The sequence below is a fragment of the Miniopterus schreibersii genome, assembly GCF_964146895.1.
Source record: "Miniopterus schreibersii genome assembly, chromosome: 4".
In the NCBI taxonomy this organism is placed as follows: domain Eukaryota; kingdom Metazoa; phylum Chordata; class Mammalia; order Chiroptera; family Miniopteridae; genus Miniopterus; species Miniopterus schreibersii.
This window is the reverse complement of record NC_138105.1, coordinates 8,324,595-8,347,047: the sequence shown is the minus strand read 5'-3', so window position 1 is coordinate 8,347,047 and position 22,453 is coordinate 8,324,595. Positions and strand designations below refer to the sequence as shown.

General features: G+C 47.8%; 1 protein-coding gene across 4 annotated transcripts in view; it reads left to right on the top strand.

Annotated features, from left to right (window-relative positions):
- PDE5A (phosphodiesterase 5A) overlaps nucleotides 1–22,453 on the top strand; it is a 94,556-nt gene that overhangs the window by 30,333 nt on the left and 41,770 nt on the right. For 2 of the 4 annotated variants that reach the window (XM_081137129.1, XM_081137131.1), the window contains exons 4-8: nucleotides 9,858–9,929; nucleotides 12,869–12,958; nucleotides 15,236–15,373; nucleotides 17,393–17,460; nucleotides 19,343–19,390. In XM_081137129.1, coding sequence (XP_080993255.1) covers nucleotides 9,858–9,929; nucleotides 12,869–12,958; nucleotides 15,236–15,373; nucleotides 17,393–17,460; nucleotides 19,343–19,390 — 416 coding nt within the window. The remainder of the gene's footprint in view (nucleotides 1–9,857; nucleotides 9,930–12,868; nucleotides 12,959–15,235; nucleotides 15,374–17,392; nucleotides 17,461–19,342; nucleotides 19,391–22,453) is intronic. The other 2 variants (XM_081137130.1, XM_081137132.1) reach the window with 1 other exon arrangement.

Here is a 22,453-nt window from a genome sequence, read left to right as displayed (position 1 = left end):
ACTCCACCTTCCTAACGGATGAGACGGGCACGGGACACCTAGGGAGCCCACCCTGAGTCCCAGGGCTAAACTGGCGAAGCTGAGACACACCTGGCAGTCACCCCAGGGTCATAACGAGGGAGGGAGGGTTTCTTAACCGTGTCCAACGTGGGAGAGGCCCTGCAGGGGGGAGCACGGGGCGCCGCCCAATCTGATGGTCTTCGGAGGGCAGCCGGCAGGCGGCCCCGCACACAAGCCCTTCTCCACATGGGAAGAGGGAAGAGCAGTGACAGGCTCCGCGACGTCCCGGAGGAGCCAGCCGCACCGCAGGCGAGGTTCCGGGGATGCAGGAGCCCGGCCGTGTGTGCTGTGGATCCAGCCGCGTGCTCAGGGAGGCCTGCGACCGACAGGCCGTAGAGGAGGCACTTTGCAGCCAGCCTGTGATTCCCACGCTGCCGCTCGGTTTCTTTCACACATGGTGCTGGATTTGGGGACCTGGGCGCCGGGACCAGTTTTAGTTTTGTCACCGGCATTAGTTGTTTCTATAACCAGACAATTCCTTTATGCCCAGCAGAGAAGGGCGGGGAAAGCGGCTCTCTCTGCAGCTCGGTGACCCAGCTCTGAGGCCGCCCCCTGAACCCGGGCCGTTGCTCGCTGTGACGTGGAGGAGCCGCGCGCTCCTTTTTATTTTTAGGGGCTGCGCCGCTGAGGTGGAAGGCAGGACGTGGGAAATAATGCAAGCTCTGTGAAACTGTCTTGTTGATCTGAGCTGGAGATGACAGCAGGCATGTCTTGGAGGCTGGAACACCATCTCCTCTTGGTTGAATGTCAGCTCCAGTTATTGGGTGGAAACCTAATTTGGAATCAGAGCTCTTTTCCTCCCTCTGTTTTATTTTAGCGTCTTGATCTTATTTCATCATACTTGATGATGTAATTCTTTGGTGCAAATATAACAGGATGTATGATAAATTTTTGAACAACTTAATAAAGGAGCATTTTAGCTAAATATGTAATTTTATTTATACCTCCCTTTGAAAAAAAACCTAAAAATTTTCAGAAAATATTAGCTAACTTTTATGAGAATTTTTAGAAGATAAATACTTTGATGAATCAAAGAGATTTAATGCCTGCTGAAAATCACAAAATAAAGCATTAATGGAATCAGATGTGTAATTCCAGCTGTGATGTACAAAAATAAATGTTTGCACTCTACAGAAGGACATTTAAGCCATATTGACTTTACTGTTCAATTTTAAGTATTTTCTCTCCCCTCCCCCCCTCCCCCCCAGTTGTGTTGTTTGGACAGGTAATGATTGAGTCACGGTGAAATGCAGATTCTAGGTCTTGGCAGTGAGGATATGGAAAACACGAAGCAAGGAAGGTGCTTGCTTTCAAATTGTCTTCAATTATAGATGAAGAACTTGTGCCCCAGAAATTAAAGATCAGTAGTGTAAGGTAGCAGGACACTTGTTAAATGAGTTCAGTATTCAACACTCAAGTTCAGAGGGCAGGCTGTGGATTTGGGAGCGAGAGAAAGGACAGTCAGAGGAAGATGAAGCCGGAGTCTCTGCCCAGGGCCCTGCTGGGTTGACCCGCAGCCTGGGAGGAACTGGGACAGCGACTCTGGCCTGAGCTCAGGCTCACAGAGCCTCTGGGCCCCTCTTCAGTTTGACACGCAAGCTTGGAACAGATGCATGTTACGGCTTTATGCGTGATCTTTCGGTTCCAAGTCATCCTAGATGCCAGTATGGCCACAAAAATAAGCAGAGTTCAACTGCAGGCTGTTGGTTGGTCCAGATCTATTTTAGTCCTAAAGAATTGGCTAGTCACGTGTTTTTTTAAAAGAACTTATAAATTGTTCGTTGCGTTTATTCCCCTGTGATATTCTTTCTTGGAGCCTTGTTTTAGAAACAAAACAAAAGTACTCGCAGCGTTTCCGTTGGCTCCGGACCCCAGAGCTGTTCCCTTTTCCGCTTTGCCCTTTAATGAGAAACCAGTGTATTTTACAAAGACGACCACGGCAGCCACTTTCCGAAGGCAAAACATGTCTTAAGGGCAGCAGGTGAACAGTGCCGCGCTCACGGGTTAACCCCCCGACCGGCCCTCCTGATCCAGAAGCAGAAAGGCCACTGAACGCTGGAGCCTGCAGAGGTCGGTCGGCTGTATCTGCCCAAATCTTCTTTGTGACGCTCAGAGGTCCCCCCGCAGCCTGAGGCCGTGTTTCACACGGTACCAGGGCCGGCCGTCGTCTCCGAACTCTCAGGGGAGCCGTTTCAGCCCTTGTTGGAATGAATACGTTTTTAATGTAACAGATCATTTCTACATTTAATTTTGAGAAGTCCATAGGCCCCGTGTAGGATATTAGTGGTCTGGAACCAGTTGCTGGTAAGCATAAATAATTTCTTTGGGTAGTATCTCACCCAGAGTCATATAACTAGGCCCATGGACGGATTTTGAGTATTAAATAATGTTCATCTTTTCTTCGAGCGTTAAGATGGTTGTCAGTGAGATAGCTGTCCTAATACATATATGCGCAAACGTCTGTATTCATCGATTAAGAGCTAAGGTTACACAGGTGAAGTGCTTTGTAAGCTGTTAAACACTCTGTACTTCTTCTTATTAGATCTTCATCTCGGCATCCACACTTGTTTCTCTCCTAACAGAGTGGAAATTAATATTCTAGGGTTAAATCAAATTGAAGAGCAGGAGGTGATCATCTAATACAACTTTTGAATCATATTTTTTTGCATCGCTTCCTAACAGTGAAATAACATGAAAGTGACCTGATTTAGATTCCAGATCTATTTGATTATTACAAATTATTTGATGATCACGAGGACTGTGTTAGTGATCTCTTACAACAGAGCAAATTGCCATAAGCTTAGTGATTTTGAATGAATCCCAGGGGATGTGGCCGACCAGGCTCCCTGCCCAGGTCCCCGCACTCAGGAATCTAGGCCAGGTGTTTGACTCAAGGTGAGGTCCGCTCCCCAGAGGGCTCACTCCGTGGTAGTGGGCAGGAGGCCTCAGTTCCTCGCCACGTGGGCCCCACATCAGAGTCCGCACCCCGTGGTGGACAGCAGGCAGGAGGAAGCCGCTGCGCCGTGTAGACCAAGTCCCCAGAGCTGCACACCTTCCCCTCTGGGGTTCTGTTCCTTTGCAGCCAGACATCGAGTGCAACCCAAAGTCCAGGGGAGGGCATTAGGCTCCACCCTTGAAGAGAGGAGGATCGGAGAGTTTGTGGCGATATCTTGAAACCACCAGAGGTCTAAATATATTTTGTGGCTTCATTCCCTTTCCTTAAAACTGGCTAGATAGCACAGGAGGCCTCTGCTTGTCAATTAAACTAACACTTAAAATTTCTTTCTCAGTCTTTTATGTATGAAATATCACATGAACTACCTGAGGCAACGAGGACTGGGTTTGCAGAAAGGTGACAGGTCAGTGTGTGTGCTGAGCCAACTGGGACAGAGGAGGCGGAGGACCAGAGGAGGAGCGTGGGGGGAGGCGCCCAGGTCCTGGACTGTGGCACATGGTTGAAGCACTAATATGCTTCCAGAATGTTCTGTCACAGAGGCTGAGCTCCAGGAGGTTGCTGTTGGTGTGAAATTGAGTCCTTTGGTCCTTAAGGTTCACAGGAAATGCTCCCTGCTGTGTCCTGGTCACCTGCCTGCTCTGGTGTTCTTGTGTCTCAGGATCTGGCTCCCCATGATCTGGCTCCTGAAGCCCCTCTGATCTCACTCCCTTTGGTCCCTCAGCCCCTCCTCTCTAGCTGTTTCTCAACAAATCAGATAAGCTCCAGCCCCAGGGCCTTTGCACTTGCTGGTCTCTGTCTGGACGTCTCTTCCCGTAGTTATCCACATGGTTCACTCCCTCATTTCCTCTCTTTTCCCCCTAATACTATGTGACACACTACTTGCAACTTACTGGTTTACTTCTGTTTCCCCTCATTAGACTGTAAGCAAAGGGAGACAAGGATGCTTCCCAGAGCAGGTGCCTTTTAAACTGCACTATGGTGTGCACGAATCCAGTTTCCCCGAGAGCTCGCAGTGGGATCAGCAGCATGGTAACCAAAACAGACCGACGCGTGCGGGACGCCGGGTAGAAGCCTCTTCAAGGCTGCCTGGTAAATAGGGGTGCGGTCTTCCTGTGACACTTAGACGTCAGTCATCACTAATTTTGTTGATATTGTCACCCCCATTTTAGGGGAAGAAACGTGGACTTGGTCAAGTTCAAGAAATTCCCAGTGTCACCTATTAAGCGGCAGAGCTGGAAGTCAGACTCACACTGTTCTTTCCTAAGGCTGCATTTTTTTCACCACAAAGTAACTCTCCTTTCATCTTTATTAACCATTGTAGCTGAAAAGCTACCAAACAATTCTTTTACTATTTTTAGCTTTTAAAAATGCAAATTACAGACTTAAATAATATAATCATAAACGCTGGAGTTGTGAACAATGATTGCAGGTACATGCATGACTTCGTGTATTATCTGGCACAGCCGCGTGGGGAAGATGTGCCCTTTGTGCTGGTGACACCTGCAGCTAGGAGTTTGCTGCTGAGCCAGAGCTGCCTCTGAGCTGTCGTATATGATGACCTGTGCGGCTCATGTTCCATCTGAAGGCAAAAAACTTAGAGATAAAATGTTTTGGCTATGACAGCACATCTCTAGGGGAAGGATTTTGTTGACTGTAAAAAAATTATAAACACATACACCCACACCTTCTCCCTGGACCTCTTAGGCTAAACACCTAGCTTCCCAGCGGGGCCAGTGGAGGCCAGCACAGTGCTCGGAACCCTCAGCTCACCCCTGATGAAACGGGTGTTCCCTCAACCCCTGCCACCAAGTGTCATTTGTAAATGACAGGCAGCCTATTCGGTGTTTTGATGCATGACACTTGCTTCCTGCCACTTTGCTCTGTCATTTCCCTGGTTGTACCAGGAGCCCATGACCGGCACCCCCTTTACCCTGGAGTTCTCAGAGCGTCACCAGTGCAGCATCGCCCCCTGCTGGAGAGACGCGGACCCGTGGTCAGGGCAGGCGGAGCTGGAACAAACTTGATCCTGGTTTAATAGAGTCCAACTCCAACAGCAGTGCCCAGGGAGAGCCTGTGCTTTGCCGGCCAGCTCCTGGCAGAATGCGGACACCACCCTGAAAACAAATCTCAGTTATTAAACAGAACCGAGGCTCCCAAGTCGTTTTTGGCCACGTCACGTGTAAAGGTGTGCACAGCAGTGCTGGGATCATTCAGATACAGAGTGCAGTGTGTACGGTATATATTCTGTGTGCGCTTGTTTTTGCTATTTTGAACTTCCCAGTTAAGCAGAGAGGCAGAGTTTGGAAGAAAGAGCTCTGACATGGCAAAAACGGCTTGGTCGGCGTGTGCGTGCTGGCTGGTGAGCTCGGTTCCTGGAGCAAGTTTCCTCGCCTCTCTGTCCCTTCAGTGACGCGCCTATAAAGTTTCAACGTGAGGCACAAACACCCCAGCTGGCTCTGAGACAGGGAATGTGACAGAGGCCACCCGGACAGAGCTCTTCACCTAGTGGGGGTTCAGACTGCTCGTTCGCTCCCTTCAGAGTGTCTGCAGCCAGACAAACGGGGGGATGGAAGGTTGACCCCCCCAAGCCTGGGTTGCCCGCCGTGGGACACAGGGCTCTCTTCTGCTGCGTTAATCTTTGTGTCTCTGGCAGCTTGTGAAGGGCACCTAGGGAGACTTCTCACGGTGGCCACCGGCTGCTCTGTCTCAGAACCGAACCTCTGTGTCCCAAGGGACAGACAAGCTGGATAAGAAGGCAGCAGGTCCCTGTGGCTCTGCGCGCTGTGTGGCAGAGATGCTGGTGTTTGGCGGGGAAGAGGAATTTGTCCTGTGGGGGAGTTAGCCCAGCATCCCCTGGGCGCAGCCCAGGCTCATGGGGGCCCCTCCCACGGGACAGTCCCAGGGCAGGGAGGCTACTGATCCCAAGGCAGCTGGGTTTGTCCCGCCCTATCTGGGGACATCAGCCCTGCTTACAGCACCGAGCAAGCAATCTGACCTCAGCCTGCGCTGCCGTCGCCAAGGCAGCCGGGAGCTCGGCGCGGACCACCACTCCCTGCACCACCAGCAATTGCAAGTTTACTTTTAAGACTTTTAAATCCTTTCAGAAAACTGAGTTAAAATTTACGTACAGTGAAACACACACATCTGAATGCACAATTTGACCAGTTTTGACCAGTGTTATTCACCCCTGTGTAACTAGCACCCAGTCGAGAACTGGAACCCGCACCCTCTCCCCAGCCGATCCCCACAGCCCGGGCCCACTGTCCTGCCTCCGTCACCATCCTTCATTCGGCTTTTTCTGCAAGAACCCACTTACTTTTGAAACTGCATTATTATCTGCTTTTCCCTGAAACGTGGGACTTTTTTATGTTGTATGAGTGGTTCTTGGCTATGGAAACGTGTCATGAGATTTATAATCGAAGTCGAAGAAAACAGAGCTTCTAGCGGCCACTTTGGATCCGTCTTTGTTAGTTCTTGTTGGGAAAGTGCCCCATTGCCTTGGGTGAAAATATGCATTAACCAGATTAGTGTGGGGGGCGTGCAGAGGGCCTTGGGGGTGCGGGGAACCCCGGTCCTTACAGACTAGCGCCTCGGAACCCGTGCTTGGCGGCGGAGCGGCTCTCGCTTCTCCCCGGGCGTGGCGGGCGGGCGGCAGAAAGCAGGTGGGCGACGGGATGGGACCTGAGGGCCTCCAGCCAGCTCCGCGTGTCTGCCTGACCTACATGACTTTCCTGAGCGCCATGGGCTCCGTGCTGAAGGGGGAATGATCATACCCACCTGAAAGGGTTGCCCCAGAGATTAGATGGGTGAACAGATGCAAAGGGCCTGTACCAGGCCTGCCCTTCGCTTCTGTAAAATGGCAAACTTTTCAGGATTCTGACTTTTCTTACTTTGGCTGGGAATATAGTTGTTAACTCTATGGAAGGCACTGGCCCTTGGTCGAGTGTTTCCAAGGCCAGTTATCTTCAGGGCCCTGCTGTTTCTATCTTTCGACTTACAGGACCCTTCTCTTCAGGCGGCGGCCTCTCCCTAACCCCGGGGTGTGAGGAAGCCAAAGCGGCCACGCCTGTCTTCACACCTGTTTGTCCCCTGCCAGGAACACCCTTCAAGAGAAACAGCAGGTGTGGCGTTGCTTGGACACGCAGGTGGAGAAAATGGACCACAGCCAGATAAACTCAGTGTCACCGGTCATTTAAGAAATGTCAAACCTGGATTCATAATTTATTAATAAAAGCCCAACAACCCAAAACAACAACAAAAACGTTAAAATTGGCAGAGGTGCATGTCGGCAGCACAGAGTCAAACTAATGTAGCCAATAAAATTAAAAAGCTGTGCCTTCTCTCTAGTAATCAGAAAAATGCACATTAAAATAACAGTGAGATACGTGCCCATCAGATTGACCAAGATGAAAAAGCCTGCTATTTGAGGTGCTGGTGTAGGCTGTGAGGTTAACAAAGGACTCTTGGGCGTTGCTGGAAAGGTATACATTTCTGTAATCCCTTTGAAGATTTCATCGAAGGAGCTCTTTTCACACAAGCACAAGGAGACCCACCCACAGATGATCACTGGAGATTGTTCGTAATAGCAAAAAACTGCCAGCAACCCAAACATTTGGGGATCAAATGACTAAAATCTGGTATGGAGTGCAATGGGACTGGGAAGGAGGAAGTCCAAGTTAGTTTTATCTTAACTTAAAAAACAACAACCACCAAATATTAACACTTTGTGGCTCTATATCAGTGGTTCTAAAAGTTATTTTTGTCCCCAGCCTACAGCATTTGTCATTACTTGAGGACTTTTAGTAAAACAAATTCTTAGGCCCCCACCCAGATCAACTGAATCGGTCACTCTGGGGTGGGACCAGCAAGCTGAGTTTTAACATGCCCCACATTACTGCTATTCTAGATGACAAAACATGGGTATTTACCATCTTTCCTCTGCGATTTTCTATGTTTTTAAAATTTAAAATTAAAACAATCTCATAGTTTTCTTCCCTACTCTCCCAAAGTCCTTCTAGGCTGTAATTTTAGCTTTATAACTAAAGGCATAAACTCCTCACTGCCACGTAAGGGTCTCGGAAGGGGACAGATCTCTTCATATGAAGCAAAGGGCAGAGGAAAAATGGGCAGATTTATCAACTCTTATTCAGGCGTGGACTGTCCAGTAAGTACATCACCCTAAAAAAACGTGATCCCTCTGTCACTTCTCCCATCATCATCGACAACAGAAACCTGCCCTGCTTTGAGCGCCTTTGGGACGACACTAAGTTCCCGCGATGCTGTGACGTGCGAGACCTGAGTCACGTCCTTAGCAAACAAGCTAGTTGGAGACTCGGGATGTGCACGGATAAGATGAGGCTGAAGGCCGGAGACCTTGGTGTCAGATGTACGGCATTCAAGACTGCCTTGCGGGACTTGGGTTTGCGGGGCCGCTTTTTGGAGACTCGGCCTCCGTAGAGAGAGAGGAGGGTTGTAATTTCAAGGAGCCAGGTGGACAAAGGTCATAGCGTGGACCACAGAGGTCATGTGGGCGGTCTCAGTGCAAGCTGGGGCTGTGGATCCCGGCTTCGCTTTTTACCCTGTAGATGGATGGGTGGAGCTGCTAGAACGTGTGAGTGAGGAGGTGACTTGGGCGAGCAGAGCATGTCCAAAGAAGACAGCGTTGGCATAGTGTCAGAGTTGGACTAAAGGCAAGAAAACCATTAGCGAGGGGATGTCAGGGCTTTCCAAGGAAGTGGGGCTTAGCTGGTGAAACACAGATGCAGGGTGGGGTGAGGAGGGGTGCAGGGAAGGTAGAGTGTGGGAGCGCTTCCAATGGAGCATCTGGGTGTCACTGCTGCTGTCAGAATCTACCAGGAATGAAGTGCAGTACGTCAACCCCATCGGGCCAGAGTCCAAACTACTTCTCACTGGGCTAAAATCGGTGTGGGTGGCTGTGCTCCCCTGCGGAGCCCCGGGAGGAATTGTTGCCTGGCCTTCCCCAGCCTGCCCGCACCCCTTGGCTGTGGCTCCTCCTCTAGCTTCAGACCTGCCCCACAGCTCTTCCCATTCCTGCGAATGTCCCGCCTCCTGCTCGGGCACTGGGCCCACCCATGGGACTCAGGACAGTCTATCTCCCCATCTCCAGATCCTTAACTTAATCACGTCTGCAAAGTCCCTTTTGCCATGTAAGGCGACCTATCCCCAGGTTCCAGGCATTAGGACAAGGACCTCATCTTATCCGTGCACATCCCGAGTCTCAGCTAGCTTGTTCGCTAAGGACGTGACTCAGGTCTCGCACGTCACAGCATCGCGGGGACTTAGTGTCGTCCCAAAGGCGCTCAAAGCAGGGCAGGTTTCTGTTGTCGATGATGATGGGAGAAGTGTCAGAGGGATCACGGTTTTTTAGGGTGATGTACTTACTGGACAGTCCACGCCCGAATAAGAGTTGATAAATCTGCCCATTTTTCCTCTGCCCTTTGCTTGATATGAAGAGATCTGCCCCCCCCGAGACCCTGACGGGCAGTGAGGAGTTGATGCCTTCAGCGCTCCTTGCTTTTCCCGCCCGCCCGCCCGCGTCCCCTCGCACAGGGAACCGGGGCTGCTGACCGGGGCGGCGGGCATTGTCGGTCATCCCCTTCACCACGCGGGGGGGCCACAGTCAGACAGTGCGGGAGCCGGGAGGGTAAAAGCACTCAAACTGCGGCTGGGAAGAGAGACGCGTCAGTGCTGCGGCACCGGCCCCATCGCCGAGCGGCCCCGTTTCGGGTTCGTAGCTCGTGCTGCGTAAAGCACACGCAGAAAACACGCTTTGGCGAATGTAGACCAGTGACTTCGGACCACTTTCCTCTCCTTGTACCAGGTGGTTGGCGTCGCCCAGGCCATCAACAAGAAGTCGGGGAACGGCGGGACGTTCACGGAAAAGGATGAGAAGGTACCACGGGGGCGCCTCCTCCTCGCGGGGCGCGGGCCTCCAGAGGGAGCCGCTGCCCACGCCGCCGGTCCCGGGAAACACGGGGTACAGCGACTGCACGGGGTCAGAAGCGTCCTTCCTGGGCAGACGCAGTGCTGGCCTGGCTGTGGGGACCCCGCGGGGTTCACTCCCTCAGCAGGGTCCCCGCCGCCCACGGCTGTCAGCGTGTGTCGGGTGTGTGTGCGTGTGTGTGTGAGGTGTGTGTGAGGGGGGTGTGTGTGAGGGGGGTGTGTGTGTGTGTGAGGTGTGTGTGTGTGTGTGTGTGTGAGGTGTGAGGTGTGTGTGTGAGGTGTGTGAGGTGTGTGTGTGTGTGAGGTGTGTGTGTGTGTGTGAGGGGGGTGTGTGTGTGTGTGAGGTGTGTGTGTGTGTGTGAGGTGTGTGTGTGTGTGTGTGTGAGGTGTGTGTGTGTGTGTGTGAGGTGTGTGTGTGTGTGAGGGGGGTGTGTGTGAGGGGGGTGTGTGTGTGTGTGAGGTGTGTGTGTGTGTGTGTGAGGTGTGTGTGTGTGTGTGAGGTGTGTGTGTGTGTGTGTGAGGTGTGTGTGTGTGTGTGTGTGAGGTTGTGTGTGTGTGTGTGAGGTGTGTGTGTGTGTGTGAGGTGTGTGTGTGTGTGTGTGTGAGGTGTGTGTGTGTGTGAGGTGTGTGTGTGTGTGTGTGTGAGGTGTGTGTGTGTGAGGTGTGTGTGTGTGTGAGGTGTGTGTGTGTGAGGTGTGTGTGTGTGTGTGAGGTGTGTGTGTGTGTGAGGTGTGTGTGTGTGTGTGTGTGAGGTGTGTGTGTGTGAGGTGTGTGTGTGTGTGAGGTGTGTGTGTGTGAGGTGTGTGTGTGTGTGTGAGGTGTGTGTGTGTGTGAGGTGTGTGTGTGTGTGTGTGAGGTTGTGTGTGTGTGTGAGGTTGTGTGTGTGTGTGAGGTGTGTGTGTGTGTGTGTGTGAGGTTGTGTGTGTGTGTGAGGTTGTGTGTGTGTGAGGTTGTGTGTGTGTGTGTGAGGTGTGTGTGTGTGTGAGGTTGTGTGTGTGTGAGGTGTGTGTGTGAGGTGTGTGTGTGTGTGTGTGTGTGAGGTTGTGTGTGTGTGTGAGGTGTGTGTGTGTGTGAGGTTGTGTGTGTGTGTGTGAGGTGTGTGTGTGTGTGTGAGGTTGTGTGTGTGTGAGGTGTGTGTGTGAGGTGTGTGTGTGTGTGTGTGTGTGAGGTGTGTGTGTGTGTGAGGTGTGTGTATGTGTGTGTGTGAGTGAGGTGTGTGTGTGTGTGTGTGTGTGAGGTGTGTGTGTGTGTGAGGTGTGTGTGTGTGTGTGAGGTGTGTGTGTGTGTGTGTGAGGTTGTGTGTGTGTGTGAGGTGTGTGTGTGAGGTGTGTGTATGTGTGTGTGAGGTGTGTGTGTGTGAGTGAGGTGTGTGTGTGTGTGTGTGTGTGTGTGTGTGTGAGGTGTGTGTGTGTGTGAGGTGTGTGTGTGTGTGTGAGGGGTGTGTGTGTGTGTGTGTGAGGTTGTGTGTGTGTGTGTGAGGTGTGTGTGTGTGTGTGTGTGTGTGAGGTTGTGTGTGTGTGTGGGAGGTGTGTGTGTGTGTGTGTGTGTGTGTGAGGTGTGTGCACCCGCAAGTTGGGGCCGCGCAGAGGGTCTCATGGACTTTTAATTCGCTCAGTTACCTTCATCCCTGCTGTGAGAGATTTAGCCTTGAGTAAAATCCCCTAAAGCAGCGGCCCCGGTTAGCACCCCAGGCCAGCAGAAAGTTGAACTGCCCCCCGGGGAGCCAAGTTCAGAGTGTGTTACAGGGTTCCCGCACAGGCCGGCACCCGGGTGCGAGTTCAGGCCGGGTGGTGCGGAAAGAGCTTGAGAAGGAGCCGGGTGAGCATCGTTCGTGCCCCTCCCGCCCAGCTCCGAAGGCACACGGGGCCACCGGCCTCCACACGCCCCGCTTAAGGACGCAGCCCTCAAAGCTCTTTACAGCTGCACCTGTCGTAGATGTAATTACATGTATATCAGGGGGCCCACCGAGTTCCTGCTGTTCAAGCCCATCGCTAGATATGGCACCCCCTGACAATTAGCAGACACTTTGGGGAGACACTCAGACAAGACAGTGGTTTTTGTCTCCATGCTGTCAGCCGTATTGGCCCTGGTGCTGGCCCCATGTCTTAATTGCTTCATAACACAGCAAGTGCCTTTAAATTGTCATAGACATCTACTGTCCTATTTGTTAATGACACCTGAGAATATTTGGTGGGAGCATGGCTCTAGATCAGCTTTATATTCCATTGTTTGTTTCTAGTCCATTAGCGTGAACCCCTCTTGAAAGATTGGCATCCTTAGGGTCTTGGCAAAATAAATCCACAATTGTGGATCAAGCATGTCACGTAAAGATTTATTTTAATCACCAATCAGTATAATTGTGAGCACATCACCCGAGTAGAGTAAAATGAGGATGAAAGATACCTGTTAACACGGACATAAGTCAGCTAAGATTTGCAGCTTTAGTGGGACTGCTGTTGCCAGTGTTCTCTGAACAAGCATGTGGGCTTTATTTGCCCAGTAATAAGTTACAAGCTGTTTCTGCCTTCTCAGCATGGATCCAAGTCTGAATGTCATTCAGAGGCCACACCGAATTTTTACGTAGAGCGGATCCCAGTTTCAAGGGATGTAAAGAGACCTGTGTCTCCATCCCGCCTCCTTTCCCCTTGGTGGTGACTCCCTGATGTGTGACATAGGGGGCGAGTTAACGCCCGTCGTCCACTAGGGGTGCCGTTGAGCTCGCACCCACTCCGCATCAGTTCCTGATTTTATGCAGAATAAGCGTCTGCGCTTTGGGCTTCCTAATACTTATTTCAACTCTGAATAATTTGGGTGCCTTTTGTGTTTCGGGCACTATAACAAGATAGCTTCATAGACCGTTCTCATCTGGTGTCGTGTCGCCCGTTGCAGGACTTTGCTGCGTACTTGGCCTTCTGCGGCATCGTCCTTCACAACGCCCAGCTCTACGAGACCTCGCTGCTGGAGAACAGGAGAAACCAGGCACGCCGGTGGCTCGGGGCGGGCACAGAGCGTCTTTAAAAATTCCGTTAAATTTTTTCCCAGTACACTTGCATGATTTTTATCCAGTAGATGTGTACGATTGAAAATCCAAGTAGACAGATTTAATTTCTAAATACGTTAGCTGTTTCTCCTAAGAGTTATTTCCATTTCCTACTTCCCATGCTTGGTAACTGTTAGACTCATTCACGGACTTAACGGGAGGATTTATGTGCCTCACGCCACCCGTTGCCTGCACGACCCTTAGCCTACCAATATCATTATGCCACTGTTTGGAGTTATTGGATGGGTTGCATTTGGAATGTTAAATAGGGCTTCCAGTTCTTGCTCTGTCAATGAGAGACATCATCTGTTGACTCCATGCTTCCTAAGACAAGGACCTCAGCATTTCTCATCTCTCCTTCCCCACCACCACTTCCTTACCTCTGCTTTCCCATCCGGACTTTTTCTTTTATGTTGGCCACGTGGACAGCATATACATTGTCTACAACCATGATTAACTTTTCTTACCTTTTATCTAGGTTAATTTTAAACTTGCAATTTCAAATAAGGTGTTTATAAGTATCATGACTGTGTGAATGTTCATATTAGTTTTTCTGGATGTTTCTGAATTCCATTCATTTTTTCCTTGAACTGTTTGCTCTGGTGTCATCTCATGCTGTTGGTCCCCCCTCACCCCAAGACTGCATTATTTAAGCGTTCTGTTGAGTTCTTTCTCTCTGAGATCTCCAAATTGATGTTCTCAGTCTTGCCTCTTCCAAGCCAAACTATTTCACCCCATGGCTGCTGCACAAGTGTCAGCGTAGAACTTTCATTCACTGCTTTCTTAGAAGGGCTCCTCTGCTATCCACTGGATCCCACAACTCCTCTCCCACTTCATTCCCTTGTTTTATTGCAGCACATTATTAATTAACTCCTTGAGGAAGGGCAGTGGTGAGGCAAGCTCTCTGAGTCCTTACATGTATGAAAATGTCTATTGTACTATCCTGCCAGTTTGGCTGGGTATAAAATTCTCAAATAAAAATTTAGTTTCTCAGATTTAAAGGTAGTGCTTTGTCTTCTAACTAGCATCCATGTTGTTCTGATTCTTGGCACATTTTTTTTAATGTCTGTAAGCTTTTTGGATTATTTCTTTATCTTTGCTTTGGTAACTTAATTTCATAGTATGACTTTTTTTTCTCTCATAATTCATGATGCTGATACCTGATCATCTCTTTGAGTCTGGAGATTATGCTCTTCAGTTTTATGTGATTTTTTTTCATTATTTCTTTGATAATTCACCTCCCCTACTCTCTATTTTTTCTTTTTTGCACTTGTGTTAATAAGATATTGGACCTTCCATTGCCTTCAGCTGCAGTGTCTCCCTAGCTGTTCCCATGCTCTGTTCTTGTCATCCATTCATCCCGTCCCCATTTTTACGAACACAACTGTGATCTTTTCACTTCCTTCCTGCAATCTGTCACCATACAAACTGCTTCAAGAGACATACAGGGTTTTGTGGTTCTTTCTCTGCTCACTCTGCAACCTCATCTCCCCAGCTGTCCACTTTATACTCCATATACACATGAAACTTGCTCAGAGTTTGTAGTGTGCTACTTTCTCTCAATTCAGTTCTTTTTGACGGAAATATTTCTCTTCCCTACTTCACCTGAATGATCCCTACTCATCTTTCAGTCCTCGGCTAGGATAGTATCACCCCCAGTAAATTTTCTGTAATAACCTTCCTACCCTCTCATCACACAAATTGTTTGTGACATTAGAAGGAAAGAGAAATGAGCAGGAAAAGTCACAAAAGAAGTCTTAATGCTTTGTTTACTTTGGACAATATTTACTATGCTCTGTGAAAATGTCGATAAATGTTAATAATCACTTACTCTTTATTAACAGTGTGTTTTATATATCAGATACTGTTCAAAATTCCTTGTGAATGTTAACTTATTTAGTTCTTACAACATTCCTATGATTTTGGTACTACCATTATCCCCATCTTCAAGAAATTTGCCCTAGATCACAAAGCTTGCAGGAAGGGAAGACAGGATTAAAGTCTGATGACCCTGGGTTCAGAGCTATGATTGAACCACTGTACTGACTATAAGAACAATTGCTAGTAAGCAGGGACATATTTATATTTAAATGCAAACTTGGTCATAACTAGTTGGATTAAATATATATAAACAACTTATAACCCATATATACCATTATATTGCTTTAATGATCACAAGCAATTACTGAATATTAAGCTCCTGATTTTTTATCCAGGTGCTGCTCGACCTTGCCAGCTTAATTTTTGAAGAGCAGCAGTCACTGGAAGTAATTCTAAAGAAGATAGCCGCCACCATTCTCTCTTTCATGCAGGTGCAGAAGTGCACCATTTTCATAGTGGACGAAGACTGCTCCGTGAGTACAGAGTATGGCGTTTTTAGTTTTAGAGAGATAGAAACTCAGGTTTCTTGGAGCATGGCTTTTAAACCCCATGCTAGCCTCGAACCCTCTCAAACCCTGTGTGGTTGTCATGCAGAGCCGATGGAAGTATGAGCTGTCCTGGCTGAAGACGGTAGCGGTGGGGTCGCCACGTGCCTCAGGTGTCCCTCCTCTAAGTGGTCACCAGGGGCGGGTCCTGCGCTGCTGTGGTCAGCAGCTCCATGGCTGTGATGGAGAAATGCACTGTTGTTACAGTGCTGACCTCCCATGGTCAGGAATAGCAGTGTCCTGGCTGCTGGGAACAGGTGGACCCCTATTCTGAATGGGTCGGGTATCAAATATTCTTTTACTAGAAATCATTTAAAAACCAAAAGGCGCGGCCCAATAAAGTAATGTTTATTAAAGCTGCCAGTGAGTCCCCAGCCCTTTACCAGCAATGGGAAACCACTCAGCTGTTCTGACTGGTAGGTTTCCGTCCACCGATTTGCAGGGTAAAGAAATGGGTGTGTGTGGAAGACTGTTCTTGTAAAGTGCTGGTTACTTCTGGGCGGGCCTGCTGAGTCTGAACCGGGCCCCTAGCCGAGGGCGGTTTTCCTTCATGCAGTTTCTTTCCCTTCTTAACCTATGGGAGATTTCTTTTTGACGTAGTTTGTCATTTTACTTTTCCTTTAGACCCTGAGAATAGGCTCCTTATTGGTGGGTTAATGGGAAAGAGAGTGGGGGTTACCACTTGTGTCGGTCAGCTACAAATCATATGTGATATCCGAGTTAATGTTTGGGGCAGAAGCAGAATAAAAGATATTTAATACCTAGCTTATATTAAAAAATGTTTAATTGTTTTAGATATTAAGACTGTCCTGTATGACCCAACATTATCTGAATCACTGTGTGTGTGTGCGCATGTGTGTGGATGTGAGATTCTTATTAGTAGGATATCAATTAGGAACTCACTATGCTGTGCGATAATCAGTATTCTCATAGATACTACTTCATATGTTCAATCAGTTATAAAATCTTTAATGTCGAGATGATTACAAGGCAGTAGCTATCCTTAAAGTTCAGGTCAGAACTCATTAATGCAGCATGTCAACTTACCATGTTTCCCCTGGGACCTGCTCTTTAGTATTTAATTTTTGAAAGTTATACATAAGGCTCCCCTCTTTAAACAACTTAAATGTCACTTTAATTAGTGTTCAGTTCATGCTTCACCGGTTAACCCATCGCGACAGCGTGTGATTTGGCTCAGCAGTGCTTTGAAGCAAAGCCCAGCAAAACGCCCATTAGCACACTTAACACTTTGCTCACTTTTAACAATGTCAGTTGTTGGGTTTGGAAAAGGAATTAAGTGACTTGACTTATATTGCAATTATTTACTGATTAAAAGCATTTCAACAGCGTGAGCCAAAATCAAAATGTAAGCAATACAAAAAAAGTGCTCCGCTCTTCTGTCCCCATGCTAAACGAATGTCATTGTTTTGTTTCTCTCTTTCCTTCCAGTTTATTCAGGTGTAAGTATAGCTTGGTTACAAATATGTACTCTGCTTTTTAGTCACCTCAAGGGTCTTTCTTTATGTTAAAATTTTCATGATTATTTTAATGATCTCCTGAAATATGACTGACTGATACGTCTTTCTATAAAGACGTTCTTCACCTGGGATCTGACAGCAGCAGGCAGCGTGTGCATAAAAGCAAAAACTGCAGGATTTTGAATAAATATAGAGAAATTTGGAAGCTAACATATTTATTAACACCTGGTAGAAAAAAAGAGTACTCAAATAAGCATTCTTGCAAGTGGAGATCTGAAACTATAGGAACGTGGCTTTTACTAACCCGATGTCATGAAGCGAGTGCTTGGTCCAGTTCCCTCTGGACCGAGAGTAAAAAAAAGTCACAACTACCAGCGCGCCGGTCACCCCTCAGACGTGTGTCCCTGTGTGGGTAGTTGCTCTGGCCTCGTCAGACTCACTGCCGGTCACGTTGTCTCTCTGTCCTCAGGACTCCTTCTCCAGCGTGTTTCACATGGAGTGCGAGGAACTGGCACAATCGCCCGACACCGTAACAAGGTAAAAGAACTCTCTCAATTCACAAGCACGTAAAACCCGCTGCAGAGTTGTTGCGTGGCCTGTTTAATTTAAGACATAAAAGCTAATGGCTCTTGCCTCCCCACAGATAGTTAAGTGTGTGAAAATACTTTACTGTTTTGATGTTATAAAGTCCCAGGGTTGGGGTTTTGTTTTGTTTTGTTTTTTTACTACAATTGAGAATTTTTTCGTAGGGTGAATGGTCACAGCATAGCCTGAGGCATGGTATTTTTTGTGAGCTCATTCAAGGCCGGCGTGTGCTCTATTTCAGTTCTCTTTTTCATGGCATATTGGAGCCTCACTGGGATCTGACGGCTTCTGCACATACTTTCTGCGGGCCTGTTCCGATCTGGCATCAGCCGTGGGGATTTAATACCAGCAGGGAGCCGGTGGTCCCGTTGCCTCAGTGCACGGACCCTGGGGCTGCAGTCAGATCAGATCTCCATTGGAGCCCATTTGTTTTTCATGCTTTTATCATTTTAAAATTTGTATTCATTTTTAAATTATCACTCAGAAAACGTAAGAAGTGTTTATATAATGGAGGTTGTAGATGTTATTGCCCCAATTTTACATGTGCTTTCTGAAGAATTTTAAAAGGGATTTAGAGTAAACTACCAAATGTTCTCTCACATCCCCCGCCTCACCCTTAGCAGAAGCTGGTGTCGTCGGCTCAGCAGGGGCTTTTCTGAGCGTGTAATCTGCCAGGAGGAAGCCACGGGACTCCCCGGGTGTAATGCTGCTTGTCGCACTATCCAGTGTGCATTTCTTTCTAATTATTTCCCTGCTAATTATTCATATTATATATTGGAGCCTCATATGGCCATGGAAATAGAACATTATCTTAGCTTTACTATTTTTTTTTTTAAATATATCTTTATTGATTTCAGAGAGAGGAAAGGAGAGGGAGAGAGAGAGATAGAAACATCAATGATGAGAGAGTCATTGATCGAGCCCGCAACCCGGGCCTGTGCCCTGACCGGGAATCGAACCCCGATCGTCTGGATCCCAGGTCGACGCTCAACCGCTGAGCCACGCTTGGCCGGGCAGCTTTACTATTTGACATTACAGTTCCAGATTCTTCTCACGACAGTGCACCTGTCAGAGAATTATTTCACGTAGTAAATGGGGTACAGTGCTCCGTCCCTGAGCACCTCGCTGGCCATGCGTTAAAATCCATCTCTGTGCAAATCTAGGGCGTGCAACACTCTGTATGACAACTGGCCGGGTCCCTTCAGGGATCCAGCGTGACTGAGGGGACCGGGGGAGGGACTGTTCACAGCGCCAGGAGCTATACAGCAACCTTGACTAGGTCCCAGTTAAAACAAAACAGAACAGCTCTCAGAGACATTTTGGAGGACTGTTGGAAATTTAAATGTGGACTGGTGGCGATGGGCAATTGTGATGAGTAGAAGAATGTTCTTATTTTTAGGATATTTATGCTGAAGTGTTAGAATGTCTGCACCTAACTTCAAAATGGTTCTGCTGAAGATAAATAAGTAAACGTAGCTAAACTTAACGTAAACCATGCATACATAGAAAAGGCACACGCAGCAACATGTTAAAAGGCTGTTGAATCCAGGAGTAGGGTATTCATTGTACTTTCAACTTTTTTGTATATTTCAAAACATTTGTGATAAAACATTCGAAGAAAATGCTTGTAATAAAGTTGGAAACACAATGAAACAAAACTTTGTCCATATGAAGCAGAGCCGCAGGACGGCGGGCTCAGCGCGCAGCCTGCCTTTGCTCTGACCCCCGCAGCCGACCCGGGTCACCCTCGGTCTGCAGAAGCGCCCTCTGCCCTCAGGTCGCCTTTTCTCTCTTCCTTCCCTCTTACCTGTTCTCACCCTTCCTGTCCTCTTAGGTCTTCCCCCATCAGGATGGAGAAACCGTACCACAGCGACTCAAAGTTGTGAGTTTGTTAAGGAATTGTATTTAAACCAAAACTCATTATTTCTAACGACTATTGTTTTAACAACATGCGACCAGGAAAGGCCTTTTCTCCTATGACAAGAATGTTAGGAACCAGCTGAGGGCAGGCTGTACTTGGGCAGATGGGAGTTCCCTGGGCCCAGAGGGCGCACCTGACTTAAACCTTTGCTGCTGGGCTGGGCCTGGGGCGGGTGCCCGGGTCCATCAGCCAGTGTCCTTACCCAGAGGCCCTGCTCCCCGAGGTTTGGCTCACACAGTCCGACCTGAACAGCTGGCCTCGCCTTCCCTCTCGGCATTGCTGGTCTGAGCAGAAGCTTGATCCCATCTCCACGTGTGTTCTCTCCTAAGCCCGTCTGTGTTTTCTGGCATATTCGACACTGTTTAGTCCACACTGAACAGGCCCACGTCCTGGTGAGTGCCTGTCTCTGCCCCCCACGCGGGCTGAGGCTACACTGCCTAGTTCAGCTATGGAATTCCTTATTCTTAGGCTAGGCATTAGCCCGGCCTGACGTGGCTCAGCAGTTGAGCGTCAACGTGGGATCCAGGCGATCGGGGTTCGATTCCCGGTCAGGGCACATGCCCGGGTTGCGGGCTTGATCAATGACTCTCTTAGGATAGGCATTAATATATATTATTTTAATTTTATAATGCTATGAGATTTTTGTTGCTTTTTATAAAAAACATTTTAGAAAGCTTCTAGATAAGGCACACGTAAATATTTGACTCTCTTACTTTTCGGCTTGCATAAATAATGAATTTATATATATACAAATATAAACATTTAAAAATTTACATATGTGTATGAGATGTAGGAAGTTGGTGTGATAATGCATATTATATGTATACAATTATGAACTATTTACCTTTGAATATTTGTGCAGCAGCATGTGTAATTATATTTTATGTGTAATTATATTTTATGTATTTGCATTTTGATTTTTATTAATAATTCAGCCAGGTCCTCTAATTCCTTGTAGTGATAGCAGAATGAGCCTGGTGACTTGGTGTAATAGTGACCCCTACTGGTGAATATTCATTTTTTAAAAAGCAAAGTCTATATATTTAGTTTCTTACTATATTTTTTTATTTGTTTCTGGTGAATACCATATTCCCTCTCTGTAAGCAAAATGGAGGTATCTTTTCATTTATGTTTTTAATCATTTCAAAATAGTCTTAGTATAAAGACATTTTTTACAAAAGATAACTAAACTAGGGTGTGAGTACCTTAAAAGAGGCTAATTTGCATGGAGCATTTTAGCTGATTCATTAACTGATTTTGCAGTAATGAAAATTGTTCAACACTCATGCCTTATTTCTGCTAACCATTTAAAACTTAGCCATTACTCTAATGATGTAATTAAAGACCTCTTAGTGATGCAAATGTTTCTATAAATAAAAATCATACATAAGGCTGAGTTTTGCAGAAACTCTGAATTAGAATGGTGTTTAATAACCTCTGCATTTTGAAAAAGGACTACACCGATATTCACACGTCACCAGCGGAGTATTTATTGTCTTTCTAAAATCACTATTGACAGAACTCAGGCCTCTCCAGTTCTCATTGTTAAACCCTTTGTCAGTCCCAACACTGTTGCATGAGAGGGAGGTGTTAGCAGTGAGCAAACCATTCTTTTAAGGCAGTTATGTGTCTGTTTAAAAGCCTGGCTCATCTGGCGTTTTCCCAACCAACCCACTTATCGTTTATAAATTAAAATTATGTACTGAAGATAGTTTTGAGATGTTAAGTGTAACAGTAAAAAATATTGAGGGTGCACATGATACATAATTATAGCATCGGATCACTGTTAGGAGGTAGGGCTCTGGGAGGTGGGCCGCCCTGGAATTCCCGGAGGGAGGCTCATTTCCAGACCAGGGGGTGGGGAAGGTTTTAGTTTCTGTGCTTCAAATCAAAGAGGCACCAATCAGAAGGGAAAAGTGAGTATGATGTTGCACAGTTCATGTTAGCATTTAATTTCAAGAAATAGATATTTTAGTGCTGTAATTCCATATTAATTTTATGTTAATCTATAAATCCACATTTTTATCATAAAATGACAAATACATAGGGTTAACCCTCTGAACTCACTTTCTTGAAGTATAATACTAGTTAGTACTTGTTAATGGTTATTATATCAGAAACATAATTTTAGTTAAATACAGTAGCACCTACTGCTTTAAAACATAGAGAAAGGGTTTTTACTACGTTAAAAAACTGGATACGGAGTAGGAGAGTGTAGACTCTGAAATCAGACTTACTAGCTCGAGGGCTTTGCGTACATCACTGAACCTCTGGAAGCCTCAGTTTCTCCATCTGTGAAATGGAGACCCTTTTTACAGATAGCAGGACTGTAGTCAGCCGTAAGCGAGATAATGCACATACACGCTTCAGAGCATTCCTGGCATGTGGTAGGTTCTCTGCATTGGCTCTTATTTCTGTCTCTCTGGTGTGTTTTTCCGTCTTTGGCTTACGCAGCCTGCAGTGAGTCCCATTGCTTCTAAAGCACAGAAGCTTCTCAGTGTTTCCGAGCTCCGTGTCCCTCACTGTCCCCCCGAAGACGTTCTCATATACGTTACCATGATGTCCACTGTGCAAAAGGCCTTGGACGTCTGAGTTAGCCCAGGTCCTCCAAGAAGCAGATGCCAAGGCTGGATTAATATGCAAGACGTGTATGAGGGGAAACCCCTGGGGGAAGCAAGGGGGAAGGAGCTGGGGAGGCCCGGGGAGCCCTAGAGCCGCACAGGGCTGACCCAGGGGGACGGCTGCAGCAGCGTCTCTGGAAGTGCCTCAGACGGCGGGAGGAGTCTGGAGGGGCTGCTGGGAGGCCCTCCCCAGCCTCCGTCCCAACAATCCCAGCTGCGGCCAGACTGTCCCTCGAGGCGCTGGCCGGCGTGGCCTGTTCAGGGCCGCTCCTTGCAGCTGGAGCCGAGGGTGGTCTCCAGGGCCCCGCAACCTTCCTGTTGCTCCGGGCGCAGATCCTACTCCTGGCTCCCACTTTCAGAAACGCCCGCTGCTGTCTTAGCCCGAGGCCTTCAGCCCGAAACC